General features: G+C 32.9%; 1 protein-coding gene across 2 annotated transcripts in view; it reads left to right on the forward strand.

The window, feature by feature from the left end:
• gnao1a (guanine nucleotide binding protein (G protein), alpha activating activity polypeptide O, a) overlaps nt 1-19156 on the forward strand; it is a 173714-nt gene that overhangs the window by 130752 nt on the left and 23806 nt on the right. For both annotated transcript variants that reach the window (NM_200787.2, XM_087291761.1), the window contains 2 exon segments: nt 11058-11186; nt 14119-14248. In NM_200787.2, coding sequence (NP_957081.1) covers nt 11058-11186; nt 14119-14248 — 259 coding nt within the window.

The following is a 19156-nucleotide window of genomic DNA, read 5'->3' on the forward strand; positions in this document are numbered from 1 at the left end:
TTATTGTACCCCAGTATTTTTAATGGAGTTTCTGTGCTCGCCCACTGATCCTGATGGTGCTAGTGGTTAAACAAACTTTCATCTCATTTTATGCTTCAACAACTAAATAAATGCTTAAGTCTATTTAACTGAATGTATTGTAATTGCATTACAACATCGTTGCTATAAAAGGAACCTTAAAACTGAATAAAGTCACACATTAAGCTTTCAATGGATGTTCATGTAGCCCATTTTATAATAAACTACAGTATATTTAAAAGATTATACAAATATACAGTCTATTTAACTATACATATTTTGAATATTTTTTTTTGTCATTGTTTATTAATTCATTATACAGAAACATACTTTAAAAAAGTTCAAAATGTTGAACTTGACAGAAGTTTATGCAGGTTTGCAATAAATTGACTGATTTATTGATTTATTTATTTTTACATTATTAGTATAAATAGTGGAATAGCACAGTAACTTTACTCAGAACATAATGGAAGATTTTTGAAAATAGCCCAATCATGACATAATTGTTTTATTTTTCTTGATTGATTGGTTTATGGATTGATTTATTGATTGCATGATAGAGTTTATTAGATAAATAAATGGAGTACTTCACCAAAAACATTCTTCATTTGAAAAAAAAAAAGGTTTGAACTGAAGGAAGGATCATTCAGTCAAAATTCTCATTTTTAGATCAACCAAGGCATGGGATGATAACCGTTTTCAAGGTATACTGCTGTTTGGAAAAGTCAAAGTATTAAAATGACCATGATTTTCTGCTATACCGCTATGGTATATGTACGATTTTTTATTTTTATTTAATTTTTTAGTACAACAGAATCAAAAAAGATATCCAAAGGTGCTGTTTTAAATATTAAAGGAATATGTATTTTTGAAACTAATGAAGACAGAAGTCAGTGATTTTTTTTTTTCAAATTATTTAGCCTGACATGTTAACTGCTCCAAAATATTTAAAATGTTTCTCAAAATAAAATATATTGTGTTTCAAGGGGGAAAAAGTTTTCGTTTTTTACCCAGACATTTAAATATAATATATTTTAGAGCAGTAATCACAATACCGTGAAACCGTGATAATTTTGTCCAAGGTTATCATACCGTCACAATCTTATACCGGCCTATGTCTAGATGAACTATCCCTTTAACCAACACAAACACTATTTCCTCTCCCATATCACTACAGTTTAGCCAAATTCTACAATTATCTTTAAAAATTATCTCATTTTCTTAACTGTTCTTGCACTACCCACAATTCCCAGATCCTTTTTTTAAAAAATCGCTTCAATACAAGCAGTAACACTGTGTCCAGTGTCCTGCAGCTCTTCTCCAGTCTCTGTGTGTCAATGGTGGCGAGCAGCAGACAGCAGGCGGACCACGAGAGGTGTTGCCAGGCAGAGCACTCGAACAGCAGTCGCAAACACACAGAAAGATGGAGAATCAGAGAGAGAACAGGGGGAAGGGCAGAGCTGCCAACAAGCCTGAGTGCTGGAGAGAGATACGAGTCCCCCATACTAAAAGAAGAGAAAGGGAGAGAGAAGTGAAGTGAAGAAAGCCTAAAGCACAACCCCACCCGCATGTCCATTAGGCCTAAACCGACAGAGTAAAGTCCACAGCGAGTGTCGTCATGTTATAAAAGATTTACAATAGTACATACAGCTCCTCCACAGAACGGCATCTGGGCACTGAGTGCACTGGAGATAAAAACATTAGCGCCGCTACGAACATATTAAAACGCGCCTGCGCACATGTGAATGAAGACATGAAAGCACACAGTTACTGCTTACTGTGGTAATTGTCTGCACTCACAGCACAGGATCAGGAATATTGTATGTAATAAATTAGGGTAAAATTAGGGATGCACCAATGTATTGGCTGATATTGGATTAATTTAAAGCTGTCAGCGATAATATGAAATAGTTGATTACATATTGTGATTTACATATTGTTACAAAATATCTATATATAAAATGTTACAAGTTGTAATTTTTAACATTTTAACTTACATCTTAATGTTAGACATTCATTCATTAATTCATTTCCGGCCACAGCGAAATATACCGTCAATTATTCAGGCAAATATTTTTCGCAGTGGATGCCCTTCTGGCTGCAACTGTACTGGGAAATAATGTACAGTACTGGGAAATAATGTTAGACAGTTTAATATAAAATGGATTTATTCAGTAAAATTGATGTCATGGAAAAAAGCTATTACTGTATAGTAGGGTATGCAATTGAACAAAATTGGTATCGGAATTCCTAAATATTAGTATTTTCTTTGTTGTTTGTGTCTTAATTTACTATATATATATATATATATATATATATATATATATATATATATATATATATATATATATATATATACATACATATATATATATATGTGATATGGCTGTATATGAGTGCTGGTATGAGGTGTGGCCGAGTGTCTTACCAGTGACAATATTCAGCCATATTGCACTAGTGCGAGTGTGATATTGTGTTTATGCAACAGTTTAAAAGCATATCCATGTATATAAAAATGAAAATCAAACGTAGACAGTCTCAAAAATCCTTTGGTAAAAGGAACTACTTTCATCCGCCATACTTTCACATCTGCAGCTGATGGTCAGAACAGCAGAAACCGTTGCTCAAACTTTAGTATAATTTTTAAAGTGATGGTAAAAACAAGTGATTTTGCTGACATTTTAAGATTATAAGGCTGAACAGCATGAAATGTCATCAGTCTACAGAAATTGCTCTGTTGCAATCAGAATATCACAATAATTAACCCAAAAAAGAAACGCTAAAGCAAAGTAAACACTACCAGATTACTATTGTATAAGTACAGCACTAAAAAATACAAAAGATAGAGATCTACTTAGAATGACACTTGCCTGTTTTATAAAGATTTGATCAGCTTTTCTGAAAAACTTATTATGTGGTCTCTGTCGCGAACTTGCGGCTGAACATCAACTGTCAATTTCTTTGCTCTGCTAATGGCTACCCAAGTACCGAATTTTTGAAAACTAAAAATATTTGTAAAAAGGCACTATCTTTATAAATAAACTGCATAGTTGCAATCTAAATAATTTCGTCCTTACCTAAAAAAACCTCAAAAGTACATTATATTGTTCACCAGCTGCAATATTTGTCAAACTGCAGTGAGCTTATTCCTCTGCTTGTAATGTGGGTGGAGCCAATCAAAGTATTCACTATACTCTGATAATTTACTTAATTACTAAAATATGCATTTAATTACATTTTTATTCTTAAATACAAATTGGACTTTTTAATCCACAGTTGGTTTTGTACATTTTAGACCCAATGTTGGGTTACAATATATCAACATGTTAATTTATAATTATTATGTTTATGTTTTTCTTAATATGTCACATTCAGTGTTTATGCATTTCTCTATTTATAAGTATATAGATATTTTTGTACCTGCAGCTATACTGCACACAGCTAAGGCAACCCTGATGCAGGTCTCTGAGGCATGACTTTGGTGCAGTTTGCCTTTAGTCAAATGTGCTGAAAGATTACAGTGTTTTATCAGGCCAACGCAGAACATTCACTTTCTAAAAAAAGCTTATGGAAATCCTCCGTTCACACAGCTGCCCTAAATCTGCTATTTGCTAATAGACAAAATATGCTGAGTGGAGTGTGCGCACAGCCGAAAGATACAGGTCACTAAAGAGGTAACACTATCAAGAGAAGAGACAAAAAAAAAAGTATGTGTCATTCGGCAGTCATCCTTAAATAGTGCTCTTGAAGTGATGTCCTGTTTGAGATGCGTCCCTCTGAGAGCAGTTCATACATAAGTACTCAAGTTCAGACTGTGTCAGACAGAATTTGAGTTAAGTGCCACTGAGCAAATCTGCAAGCCAAAAGAAGCATATTAAACATAAAACGGCTAGTCACGGCAACAGCACCCCCTGGAGGCAGTGTGGTCAATCACAGGAGGAGGAATTTGGATATGACATGTTGAGATCTTGCTACAGTTTAAGACTGAATTGAAAATAATGGCTATCATGTTTTGAAACATGGTTTATAGAGCACGCCCACTAATAATGTTAATCATTTTGACAGTAGTTAGAGTTCTCAGAATAAATGAGTACACCCCATTTTGAAAGTGAATTATTTTATCCATTTCCCAGTGAATATGGGTAATGTTTTCGACGCATTTGAAAAAAACAGATATATTAAAATGATATATTTATTAAAATAATATTTTAGTCACAGAACATCTATAGAAATGTAAAGATAATACATTTTAATTCATGCAAAATATTGCAAAAAAATAAAAAATAAATAAAACCTACAAAATGGCTACAAAATTGTTTCTCTTGATTTTTGCTATTTTTGAAAATTGTATTTAATATTTTTCACTAACATATAAATTTGGGCTGATAATTTTTGAACCATTATTGTAAGTTATTTTGTTAGATTAGCTCCAGACTTTGGCTTACTGACTAAACTAATGTATATGCAAATATGCTAGCAGTAAAGCATCCTATAGAAAAATATTCTTTTAAATGAGAGATTTGTGGGGGGTGTACCAATATATGCTGAGCACTGTAGTTATATACCTCATACAATTAAAAAATTCGGTAACACTTTACAATAAGGTTCATTAGTTAATGCATTTACTAACATGAACTAATCATGAACAACACATGTACAGCATTTATTAATCATAATTGAACATTTACTAATGCATTATTAACATCCAAGTCCATGCTTGTTAACATTAGTTAATGCACCATGAGTTAACATGAACTAACAATGAACAACTGAATTTTCATTACTCACGTTAACTAGCATGAACAAATAGAGTAGTAAATGTATTGTTCAATGTTTGTTCATGTTAGTAAATGCATTAATTAACATAAACTAATGAACCTTATTGTAAAGTGTGACCAAAAATTCAATCTTGTAAGGGATATTTAGACCAATGAATATTTGATAAACTGCTCTCTTCTTATGTATTGTTCATAAAACACTAATTACTTGTAATTTTTAATGTAATTTACTTAGTAACTCCTATTTAAATCACTAGGTTTTAATTTGCAGCTGGGAGTTTTATTCATTTAAAATACAAGAACATTTAGCATGATACTATTATCTAACTGCACTGAAGAAGAAAAAATGATTCGTTGCTGTTTTTTTTGTAAAGTAAGTGGTTGAAAACTATTTATGTGGGCTGAATTTAAACAAACAACTTAATGTAATGTAGTTGATTAATGTTCAACTTAGTTTTATTTATTTAAATTGAACTCATATAATTTCATTCATTTTCTTTTTGGCTTAGTCCCTTTATTAATCCGGGGTCGCCACAGCGGAATGAACCATCAACTTATCCAGCACGTGTTTCATGCAAAGTATGCGCTTCCAGCCGCAACCCATCTCTGGGAAACCATCCATACACACCCATTCACACTCATACACTACAGACAATTTAGCCTACCCAATTAACCTTTGACTGTGGGGGAAACCGGAGCACCCGGAGGAAACCCACACGTACAGTGTAAAAAATAAATCCGTAAAATTTATGGTAAAAAACCGACAGCTGTGGTTGCCAGTACTTTACCGTTAAAAACACGGTACAAACCGTAAAAGTAATTTTTCATTTTTAAGGTAAATTACCGTATTTTTATTAATTTATAGACGTTATATGTTAGACACAGTTAGACACGTTAGCACACCCACATGCAGGTGGTTATGAGTTAGATACATAATGAGCCAATGCTCATCACAATCAACTTTTCCCACAAGCAAAAAAGAGTATCAGCATATAGAAGGTGCCTAGTGTCATTCACACAGCTAATAAACACCAGTGTGGTAACATATATCTCTAATGTACATAACTGATGGGAAAACAACTTAAAAGATCCATATTAATGTCAACCAAATGCATAAAAAGTTATGTGCCATGCAGGCAATTCTGGGAAAGTCAATTTACGGTTATTCGCCGTATATATTAAGAAAACATACCGTTAACCAGGTTACAGATTTGTACTGTAGCATTTTTACTGTTTTTTACCGTTGAAATCACAGCCATTTTTTACAGTGTACATAGGGAAAGCATGCAAACTCCGCACAAAAAACGCCAACTGACCCAGCCGATGCTCGAACCAGCGACCTTCTTGCTGTGAGGCGACAGCACTACCTACTGCGCCACTGCGTCACCTGACAACCACAAGTGCAACCACTTAACCTTAAAAAATAGTAAATCCAATGAATTATTTTTTTGTGTGTGGTCAATAGTTTTGCTGTTTCAAATAAAAAAAAGTTGTTAAATTGTCGTTTTTAATTTCATATTTTGTCTATTTTTGACTTTTTACAAATGCAACTTAAATAAAAATGTTTAAGTCTTGCAACAAAATTATGCAAAGTACGTCCAACAATGGGTGCTATAAAATAATTTAGTTTTTATTTTGTTAATCACTTAATCATGAAATTAGCATTATAACATAATTGTGTATACATAATAGTAATAATAATAATTGCGGCGCGGTGGCTCAGTGGTTAGCACTGTTGCCCCACTGCAAGAAGGTCACTGGTTCAAGCCCCGGCTGGGTCAGTTGGCATTTTTGTGTGGAGTTTGCATGTTCTCCCCGTGTTCGTGTGGATTCTCTCTTGGTGCTCCGGTTTCCCCCACAGTCTAAAGACATGTGCTTTAAGTGAATTGAATAAGCTAAATTGTCCGTAATGTATGTGTTAGAATGCAACTGTGTGTGGGTCTTTCCCAGTATTGGGTTGCTGCTAAAAGGGCATCCGCTTGGTAAAATATATGCTGGATAAGTTGGCGGTTCAATCTGCAGTGGTGACCCCTGATTAATAAAGTGACTAAGCCAAAAAGAAAATGAATAAATATTTGAATAATGATATAACCTACTATTTAATTATTTTATTTATGTGTAATTTAATCCAATTGAGACACCAAGTTTGATGTCTTGTTGTTGTTTTTGTTATTATTATTATTGTTGTTGTTGTTGTTGCTGTTGTTTGTGAATAATTAATTAATTATTATTAATATCATTATTGTTAATATCATTTTTATTAATATCATTGTTACTGTCTGTACACGTTTGTCACAAATGTAATAACATTTTTTCAGAATCTCAATTATTTCAGATTTTTTCATATCAAATAATTAATTTATCATTTATTTTAATAATTTAACAATTTATTAAAAATAAAAAAAAATAAAGTATTTTTAAACAGCTAAAACTGCTTTCTCTCTAGACCCTTAAATTAGTATTATTTTCTCTAGTACTTCTCATTGGTCTAAGACTTTTGAACCTTGCTGCATGAGTGCCAGAAAACATGACATAGACCTTGGCCACATTTCCTTTCTTGTGATTATTATCATAGTTTTCTGTCTTTTTACTGCTCTCTTTCTCCTTAAATCATTGTCACTACATCTGTGGATTGATGGCGGCAGGCAGTTCCAGATTATCATCTGACATTTAACTGCAGTTCATCAGTTTATTGTGATTTTGTGTTTAGTGGCATTGCATGCTGTTGTAAGTCTGTGGAATTATTTGGTGGGGGGGACATTAGGACATAAGGACGTACATGTAGCCAGGGACAGTAAAAAGGACAGATGAGTCATAGAAAAGGGAACAGGAGTAACTGTAACTCAGTATGGTGTTTGTAAGATGTACTGCTTATTAGTGACATTTGTCGTTTTCATAGATTTTGTTTCCTAATCAAGTTTGCAAGTGTGATCTGATCTGGCAATGCTAAATTTATGATGACATTGTTGTCGGATTTGAATGTAATATAATATTTTTGCAACATAATCTTGACAATTGGTTTTTGCTCATTCATATACAGTACATACAGTACAGTTTGTATTATTCTACACTGCCACTCAGAATTTAGTTTTTGAAAGAAGTCTCTGATGTTCTAATTTAAGGGACAGGTATATATTTTAAAAATATATACCATTGTTTGCTCAACTTGTTACACCCTTGTATCATTTTATTCTTCTTTCATACGTAAAAGAAGAAAACATAAAAAATGCTGTTAATCAAAATGTTAATGGTAACAATAAAATACTACACAAGTCAGTGGTAACATTAGCTGCGGTGTTCATTTTGTCAACAAAAATAAGAATGAAAAATCTTTGGTTCTTACTATCCTATTTTTACAAATTAAATGTAGAATATAACTGAACTTTGGTTAGTTCATATCTTTTTTTGACAACATTTTAGTCTCGTCTTTATCTGTCAAAATAAAGCCACTCTGGTGTCTAATGATATTCATGTCATGCTGTTTTCTAAGTCTATTTTGGAAAAATAAAAGTCACCAATGAACATTTTTCACTCTTATTTTTGTTGAATTTGCATTTATTAGATTTCTGAAAAATTCTATTTTATTTAAAGTGTAATAATAAAAATGTGTAATAATAATATTCCATACAAAGTACTAAGCTGATCAGTCAATTCTTGTCACATGACATGTGACCTGACGTGTGCTGTGCTCGCGGCATTCTGTAAAGTTAAGTAAAATAAAAATAAAAGATTTTTTTCGAAAAATAAAAGATTTAAAAGATGGAAATTAAATAATGATTTCTTGTGTGGCCTGATACCAACTGATCCACGGACCTGGTATCGGTCTGCAGCCCAGGGGTTGGGGACCACTGTTGTATACAATATTACTGCTATACTATATTATATTATTAATGCATTGATCTTCTGTTGATCACATTTGCAACTGTTTTTTTTTTATGCAGTAATGTACAAAATATAATAATGTACAAAATGCATGAGCTTGTGTTTGCAGTCGTCTGCATTAGCATGCATATACATAAATGGACGTCAGTGGAGTGAAATATAAATAGTAAGTGTGGTGTTGTTACTTGTTATTATTAACTGTTTTCTATTATAATGCATTTGAAATATATTCCTGTAATGGTAGAGTGCCATGTAGTTCTATAGAAACCATTTTAATATGATGACTTGATGCTCAATAGACATTTCTTTTTATCCCGTTTGAAAAGAACTGCTTCATTGTTTTAATAGTGCAAACTGATTACAACAGACCAAATTATTTTTCTTTCTTTTTTTTAAACCTCTTTTTAAACCGGTTTTTATTTGTTATAATTCATTGTTGTTTTTATTTTTTATACTTATCGTGTGATTATGTTCAGATTCTTTTGATATCGTTTATATAAAGGACTTTGAATAATCATTGTGTATGAAATGTGCTATTAAAATAAATTTGTCTTGCCTTGCCTTGAAGTTCACCAAATGAACCGCTGTCTGTTCTGAAGACAGTAGCAACTGTGGAATCCTCATGTTTCACTGCAAAATTCCATAGCAACCAAAAGAAACCTTCAACTGCAACATCACCACGTCAAAGGTAGACAGGAAAAAGAGAGAAAAAAGAAAAAGAGAGAGAGTCAAACTAAATAAACAGGAGCAGCTTTATACGCCTAAGCAAATGAAAAATGGAGCTGATCTGAAATAATAGTTGTTTAAAGAACCAAATATGTTTCCAGCTGGAACACTTGCAGTAATTTCCCTCTAAATATGTCAAAACAGTTTTGGAATTGCATTTTGATGTAATCATCCATTAGTGTCTAGCGTCTACAAGTATTACCAGTCAAAGGCTTTGATGGATGTTTCGGCGTCTCGCGGTACTCAACCTTCAATTCAGCTGGCATCCAATTTGGAAGCACACATTTTTCACTGTTTCTTTCATCTGGAAGATAAATGACATCCGCAGCCTCAGAGAATATACATCATGCATTGTTGAAAAGCAAACTCGGTCCTCGCTGTCTGCTTGCATCATGGTTGCGTTTTGAAGAGGACATTGAGTGTGTGTGTGTGTGTGTGTGTGTGTGTGTGTGTGTGTGTGTCAGCACTGAGTGGCACAAGAAGGTTTCATGCTTTATTTTGACTTCTACTTCATGTCCTGTAGTTTGATTGACTGCTCCGTTGTTTTCAGTGGGATGGACTTCATCTGATTGTGGCACTGTTATATGAAAAGCAGTTTTTTTTCTGTTAGAGCTAATATATACACATTTCTGTCCACAAATATGATGGGTATTCATTAAGAATGTTATGGTATTTGGTGGTTTCTGAAGTCTGTACTGTAATACTACTTATTTAATGGCATGTTTTTCATGTCTATGAAAAACATAGAAGAAAATTCACTGCTGCAACACTTAAGTCACAATTCATGCTATTAACTACTTGCTTATTACCTGCATTTTAGTATGATACTAACTGTGCATTAGTAGTTATAATGGATGATCTCATTCTTGCTCCCTAATCCTACCCCAATCCTAAAACCGACTTCTACCTTACTAATTATTAATAAACAGCTAATTAGTATATTAAGTTAGTTTATTAAGCTAGTATTGTTAGTTAGTGGTTTGTTAATACTGTGAATTGTGACAAGTGTTTCCTGAACTGCCGTTTTTGAATAGGACATTATTCTTTTACTCCATCATTTTTTTTTCTCTGTAGTGTATTTCTGAATATAATGTCATCACTTGAGGAATTGCTTATAGAGATTTTTTAAAAATGTATTCAAATGACCACTTTTTTCTTTTATAATTAATACATTGGCATCACGGTGGTGCAGTGGGTAGCACGATCATCTCACATCAAGAAGGTCGCTGGTTCGAGCCTCAGCTTGGTCAGTTGGCATTTCTTTGTGGAGTTTGCATGTTCTCCCTGTGTTTGCGTGGGTTTCCTCCGGGTGCTCCGGTTTCCCCCACAATCCAAAGACATGCGCTATAGGTGAATTGAATGAGCTAAATTGGCCGTAGTGTATGTGTGTGAATGCAAGAGTCTATGGGTGTTTTCCAGTGATAGGCTGTGGCTGGAAGGGTATCTGCTGTGTAAAATGTGCTGGATTAGTTGGCGGTAAAAAAGTGAATGAAAGCCGAACAGAAAATGAATGAGTGAATGAAGTAATATATGATGTGATGAATGACTTCATGTATTATGATGAATAGCAACTTTTTTTTTCTCTCTATTAAAAAGTTCTGATTTTGAGTAAAGCTGTGGACCCTAACAGACTTTCTTTCATTCTTTTTTTAGTTACTTAGACAGTTTAGATCGAATCGGAGCTGCAGATTACCAGCCCACAGAGCAGGACATTCTGCGAACTCGAGTGAAGACCACCGGGATTGTAGAAACCCACTTCACCTTCAAGAACCTGCATTTCAGGTGAGACCATTCATTAGTGGTGTAACGGATCACAAAACTCACTGTTCGGATCAAATAATGGGTTTTAGTCACAGATCGGACCATTTTTCGAATCAGCCAAAAAGGGGAGGAGACAAATGTAATTAGCTTTCCATTTATTACAAAAACAGTACTGCAAGACACTTTTGGTTTTAACAAACAGAACTTAGAACCTGTAATTTTATTAAAAATAAAATGAAGAAATAATCAGCTAAATAAAAGTTAATTATTATTATTATTATTATTAAAATATTCAGTACTGTGAAAAATTCACTGTTACTACCATACCTGCAAACACTCCCTTTTTTCCTTGGAGTTTCCCGTATTTCAGGCCATCTTCCGCCACCTTCCTGTTATGTTATTTCTCCCAGAAAGCTCCCATAATTTCAACCAAACCCCCAACCTGTGCTTCACCTGTTTCATTGCTAGATGAATCATTTTGAAAGAATTATTCAGTGGCATATATTTGATGACTGGTTGTAAATAAATAATGTAAATAATGTAATTGCTGCCTACAACTTTCATTTTTGAGCTTTGTTAAATCCATATGAAGGGGATTTTAAACTTTACCATAAACATCAGTGGTTCTATCGAAACTGTAAACTATTATTCAAGTACCTCTGTGTTATTTGACTGTTTGTAACCTCATAACTAACTCAAAAAAACAAAAAAATAAAGACTGAATCTCTTAGGATTAATAAACATATGCAAATCACCGTCATTTATTATTTATGGTGTGTGGGTGTTGAGATCCCGATCTTTTAATGATTATTGTGCAGCTTATACTGAATGCATTGATGAAGGCTACACAAGTAGTGACAGCAAACACCTTTAATGAAACCCACCACATCCGAATAACCTACCACAACTTCTTCCGTCATCATTATATTTTACAGTTAAGCCTAAATGCTTTCATACAGTACGTGTGAATTGAATGTCAAGAGAGGCGATCTTTCTTAGATCGTACAAATTTAGGATTAATCCACCAGTAAAAAAAAAAAAGTATTACCTTGCGGCCACATTTGTTCCGAACCATAGCTTGTGATCTATACGTACCTATACGGATCTATACTATGCGTTACACCCCTATTATTCATGCATCTGAATGTTCAGTCTTGTATCAGCTGTTAGAGTACTACAGTTATTATAATTTTAACTCCATTCATTTAAAGTTATTATCCTACTATTATCATTTTCATTCCTATTCTAACAGAAGAAGAAGAAGAAGAAGAAGAAGTAGAAGAAGAAATAAAACGTTTTATCTAATATGTATACTCAGGCTCTTTTTAACAAAAAGTGTTTTAACCCATTACAACTGGAGAGCATAGAGAGATGAATATCTCTAAACATCCTCTCACCTCATATCATCTCCTCATTCACAGTGCTTTTTTTCACTCTCTCAGCTGATAGCACGTGAAAATAGAGGACTAAAATAAAAAGTGTTGATGGGGGTTAGACAGGCAGAGCTGCCACCATTATTCTGAAGACAGATTTAGCTGCACGCCATCCTGTTACGGGCTGAAGCTAGCATTTTCACAGAGAAGGGCTGGACGTCAGTAGACAGCTGAATTACATGGTATGAAGCTGATACTACCATCTAAATGCCAGTTTTGCTACTTAGTGAAAATCATTACGTGTTTGAGATTTTGGACTGATGAAGCATATAATGAAACGAGTCATAAAATATGTAGGTTTTGAGTTCATTGATAAGCATGTTGCTTTTGGAAACATTTTTTGAAAGAAAATGCATGTTAGTTGAGCAAGGGGACATAAATTAAGGCACACTGATTTTGGTTTTTGACTCATACTGATAACTCTTAAAATGTTGAAGCCAATCACTGATATATACAGATAAATTCAAATCTTAATATGATTTTTTTTAAGTCTGAGCATAAAAAGAAATCTCAAACTAATACAGTGTATAACTGCTTTAATTTGAACTGTTTACAATAACTCTTAAAATGTTGAAGCCAATAACTGATAAATACCAATAATGCAAAATTTGATATGAACATTTTTGAGCCTGATTTTTCAAAAAAAACAAAACACAAACGAATACAGTGTACGGTGTATCACTTCTTTTGTTAAAAAAAAAAAATATATTATATATAACTGCAACTATGCAACTATACTATAACTGTTCTCAAAATCATTTACATATTGCACTTGATTTGATTTATTTGTTTTAAACAGAATATCATAAACTTAAAACAATTCTTCAAACAAAATACACTTCACCCTTATCAACAAAAAGATTTACTTATCCATGTACAATATCTGTCCTGAATTCTGAAGTCCTTTTCGCATGTGTTGTAAACGCATCAATACACAAATGATGTGAATTAACATGGCTGAAATTATTTACAATTTATCCGCTGATATTTTTTTCTTTATAGGTAGATGATAATAATATTAAAAATAAGTATTTATTAGCTGATACCGATATGGCCTCCAATAAACAAGCATGACAACATAAGACTTTTAATGCTTTTGAAGAACTCTTCAATGCTCATTAAGTCTATATTGATTTAATCAAATTTTGAAATATATTTTTTTTTAATTGATAAATTTTAAAATGCATTTAATTTCAAAATTATTATTATTATTATTATCAGTGTTGAAAACAGTTATGCTGCTTGAATTGATCCATGATGCATTGTATTCTTTGATTGATCACATTTTAAAGATTTGTGTTTATTAAACATTCAATAATGTTTATAAAATTGTCCATTTTTTTATCTTTTATATTTTATGTATGTCTTTACCGTCATGTTTGATCGATGTAATGCATCTTTGCTGAATAATGTATTTATTTTAAATATTGAGCTTAAACCATTGTGTACAGTATGTTGCATACATGAAGCTGTGCATCAGTGTGAGATTGCTGAGCTCATGTCGAGTTGTGTCCATTCAGGCTGTTTGATGTGGGAGGTCAGAGGTCGGAGAGGAAGAAATGGATCCACTGCTTTGAGGACGTGACCGCCATTATCTTCTGTGTGGCTCTGAGTGGATACGACCAGGTGCTCCATGAAGACGAGACCACGGTGAGCACTAAACACACACTCATACACGCTCATCCGTGCTTGACACACACTCAATTCTCACCAGCAGGCTGTGCACACTTAACACACTAACACAAATGATGCAGGGGTTTTTCAACATGTTTTCTCATGCTTTGTGGTCACAAATGCTTAATGTATTAATGAAGAATGCATTGTTGGACAGAACTCCATGCTTTGTTGATCAGAGTTATCTTTTAAATAAACATTATCATAGCATGCTGTGATCAACTGCGGCTTTTTAAAAAAAAGTAGAGCCCCAGAAGCGGGTTTTAGACATTTTTAAGGTCAATGCCATTGATAAATCAACCTACGCTGTGAACTCACACATAAATTGACACATTAGGTAATGCTTTACGTATCATATTATGCTTGCTTGTGTATTTAATAGAGCAAAAAATAGCCTCTAACCCTAATACGAAAAAGAATACTAGTTTGTTGAAGTTCTTTTATTTACTATTTCAAACTACTCATTACTAATCAATATATTGTAAATCATAATACCAGTTTTATACTGGAAAAACATGTTTATTCTAATCACAAGGTTTATGCAGAAAGAAATGTAGGACGTATATTGTTTTTGATCTAAGTTTCAATATTTCAAGCAGTCTTATGAAATGTGTTAGCTCTTAAAAATATATATTATTGATGTTTTGTATTAATTCCAGTATTATCAGCATACTGTTTAGAAAGCCTGTTGGATATGAGCTGTCAAAAAGCATGCTGTAAAATGTGGGAGGCTATTTGAAGTTTGAATCATGGGTCATGTTTTATTTTCCCTGACATGGTATTGAATTTAAGCAAATTTCAATTAAAAACAAAACAATTTAATAATTATGTAGATAAGTGTGATAATGGCATCGTACTGTAGCTGTCATGTCTGTGTTGAAATAATTATGCAGTGCTAACTAGCTGCACGCATAAAGGTTTTTTGGATTCCAGCATGGGAATGTGAATAAGATGTCAACCCATTTTCTATTTTATTTTCTGATTATTAGTAATTTGCTGCTTTTTGATGTCTGGATATATTTTGTGTTTGTGGTAGCCATAACTTGACAGTGTTTTAACATTTACTTTACAAAAAGATTCTAGTATTTAAATAGGTTAGATGTTTTATGAAGCTTGTACTTGAAGTGCTGTATTAAGGTATCTTTACAATTAGGCATGGGACGATAACCGTTTTCAAGGTATACTGTGTTTTGGAAAAGTCAAGGTTTTAAAACCGGCAATATTTTCTGCTGTTTTTAGGATACTGTTTTTAGGGCAACAATATCTCTAGCAGAAAAGATATCCATTTTAGAAAAGATGCCGTTTTAAATTGTAAAGAAATCTGTGTTTTTGAAACTAATGAAGACAGCAGAAGTCAATGATTTTTGAAATTATTTAGCCTGATATGTTTACTGCTCCAAAATATTTGAAATGTTTCTCAAAATAAAAGATATTGTGTTCAAAGGGAGAATTTTTTTTTGTTTTTTACCAAGACATTTAAGAGAACATATTTTAGAGCATTAGTTGCAAAACCTTGAAACTGATATTTTTATCCAAGGTTATCAAACAGTCAGAATCTCATAGTGGATCATGCTTAATTACATTGCATGCATTGTCCCTTATATGAACCAGTGAACAGCCAACCTAGTAAGCAATAAGCTAAACATAAGAATTTCTCCCTATACTAAAAATGTAAAGCTTTATATGTTCAAAAGACAACCATAAAAAACTGTAAGATACCACAGTACTGTTCAATACTGAAATGTTGATGAAATCATAATAAAAAAAAAAAAAAAAAAAAAAAAAATATATATATATATATATATATATATATATATATATATATATATATATATGAATTATTTTATAATTATTTGTATGTTATAATATTTTATTGATATTTTAAACATTTTGAATTTGTTTGCTTTCTGTTATTGTCATTTTGATATTACAGTTTTACTTGTTTTAAATAGTTTTTTTGTTTTTTACTTTTCATATTTATTTTATTTTAATTTCATTTAGTTATTTTGTTTATTTCGGTGCTTTAAATATTTAACTTTATTTGTATGTCTTAGTGGTTTGTTTATTTGTTTCATATTTTGTCTTTTTATATTAAATGCTTTTGTTTTTATATTTGTTACTTTAATTTTCATTGTTTAGTTAATTAAAGCAAAAACGTCTTTCGGTTGAGACGTTAAATCGAGGTCCTGACTCTCTGTGGTCATTTGAAAATCCCATGGCACTTCTCGTGAAAGAGCAGGGGTTTAACCCCGGTGTCCTGGCCAAACTCCCTCTATCGGCCCTTACGATCATGGCCTCCCAATCATCCCCTTCCACCGAGTTGACTGTATCACTGTCTCTTCACTCCACCAATAGCTGGTGTGTGGTGAGCGCACTGGCGCCGTTGTCCTGTGGCAGCCGTCGTATCATCCAAGTGGATGCTGCACACTGGTGGAGGTGTGGAGAGACCCCCCCTCATGATTGTGAAGCGCTTTGGGTGTACGGCCATACACAATAAATGCGCTATATAAATCCACATTACATTTACATTACATTACATTACAAAAAAAATAATTTGCATGTATAGAGCTCTGCATAATTGAGTACACCCCATGTTGAAAATTTGTGTTTTTATCCATTTCTCAATGAATATAGGCAATGTATTTTGGTGCATTTAAACAGAATAATTAAAGTTATATTTATTAAAATAATATTTTAGTCACCAAACATATGTAGAAATTAAAAGATAATACAATTAAATTTAAGTAAATATTGCAAAAAATAAATTGCAACCTACAAATTTTCAAAATTTTTCTTTTATTTTGCTTCCTGGTTTTTCCTCTTTTTTAAATTTGTATTTAGTATTGTTCTATAATTTATAAATTTAGGTGTACTAGTTTTTGGACCATTTTCATAAGCTATTTTCTTAGATAAGCTTCATATTTTGGCTTCAGTACTGACTAATCTAATGTATATGCACAAATATAATATTGGATAGCTTCCTATTAAAAATGTGAATTTAAAAGATAGGTTTGTGAGGGGTGTACTTATATATGCTGAGCACTGTATTTCTTATTTTAAATATCCAATCAGTCCTTGAAAATACAGTATTTTAATTATTAAAATAAAAATTTAGATTTTGTTGTTTTCTTCAAATATTTATGCATGTTGTTATATATTTTTAAATCTTTTTTTTTAGATATTTATGTCAACATTATAATTTAGGTTGATACAATTCTGGATAACAAATGTCACATCTTAGCCTTGTTTATTAGCCATTGTGCATACATGTAATGTAGTTTTATAATGCAAAGGCCACTTAAGCTCTACAGGGAAATTTTTAACAATTATCACCTTGCAAATGTGAATGCATACTTAATATAGCAAAGTACACAAATTTCAAAGTTATTTGAACACTTTTACAATGTCTTTTAAAATAGAAAAACTAAGAATTATTTATGTCCACACACTATTGATTGACTTTGAGTGTGGGTTGAATGATGGCAGGTGAGATGAGTCATGTTTGGACCTCAGATCTGCCCAGACACACACACACTCAACAAACTCTGATAAGACCAGTTTTACAACATTACAGGGATTTACGGTGAGGTGTTTTGGACATAGGAGGGCTTTTACGGCTAGAAAAGCGGGCGATCGTAAATACAGCAACTATTACAGCAACGCCATATTTGGCTGATCTATGGAAGCGATAAAAGGGAAGACAGAATCTACTGTGGTGTATAAGAAAGTCCTTAAGAAACAGACGGATGGAGATAAACACACTTACAGATGCTATGAATACACGCCGCCCGTGTCTCCTGTCACTGCTCGTCCATTCAGCGCTCTATCAGTGTTTACGCATTTGACATTCTGTCCAGACATTCCCTCCTCTGCACCCTGTGGCCTTTTCTTCTCCGTTTCAACACAAATATGCATTTATTTCCTTCAAACACTGTGCATTTCTTCAAGTTGGACCTGTCCATGTGAGACTATGTGAGTGACTCTTTATTAGTGACTAGAGATGCATGATATTGAATGTTTTGCTGATATCCGATAAGCTGACATTTTATAATTAATTTATGCCAATAGACTATTCTGATGTCTTTGTGCGTTTTATTTAAAAGTCTGAATTTACAATTGATTATAAATAGTAGCTTCAAATCACTAATTTTACATCCAGATGGCAACGATCATGTTTTATTTTTCCTTTTAGAGATTCTAATAGTTTTTTGTCCATACATGTATTGTTTTAAGAAATGTCTGCATCCAAATGCAAAACACTGTAATACATTTAGAACACCAACACTTCCTGACAAAAGTCTTGTCGTTGATCCCAGTTGTAAGAGCAAAAAATAATAACTTGACTTGTAGATGATCATTTGGAAAGGTCGCAGAAGGCAGGTTTTTTTTAATGAGTCATCTGTTGAACTGCATCCCAATCATCAAAAATACAGCAGAAGACCTATTGGAACCTGTTTGGACCCAAGGTTTTTACAAAAATCAGTCAAGTTTGGTGAAAGAAAAATCATGGTTTGGGGTTACATTCAGTATGGGGCTGTGCGAACAATCTGCAGAGTGGCTGCAACATCAACAGCCTGAGGTATCAAGACATTTGTGCTGCTCATTACATTACAAACCACAGGAAAGGGCAAATTCTTCCGCAGGACTCAATTCAATTCAATTCAATTTCATTTATAAAGCACTTTAAAACAACACAGTTGACCAAAGTGCTGACAATAGAGACTAAAACAAAGTGTAGCACATACTTTAAAAGAGAAACAAATAAACATAAAATGTCAACATCTCACGCTTCGCTAAAAGCCAAATTGAACAAGTGTGTTTTAAGAAGAGATTAATAGAACAGTAATGGAAAAAGCTTGTCTAATAAACATCGGCAGCTCATTC

The sequence above is a fragment of the Danio rerio genome, chromosome 18 (genome assembly GCF_052040795.2).
Source record: "Danio rerio strain M-AB ecotype USA chromosome 18, GRCz13ab, whole genome shotgun sequence".
Taxonomy (NCBI): domain Eukaryota; kingdom Metazoa; phylum Chordata; class Actinopteri; order Cypriniformes; family Danionidae; genus Danio; species Danio rerio.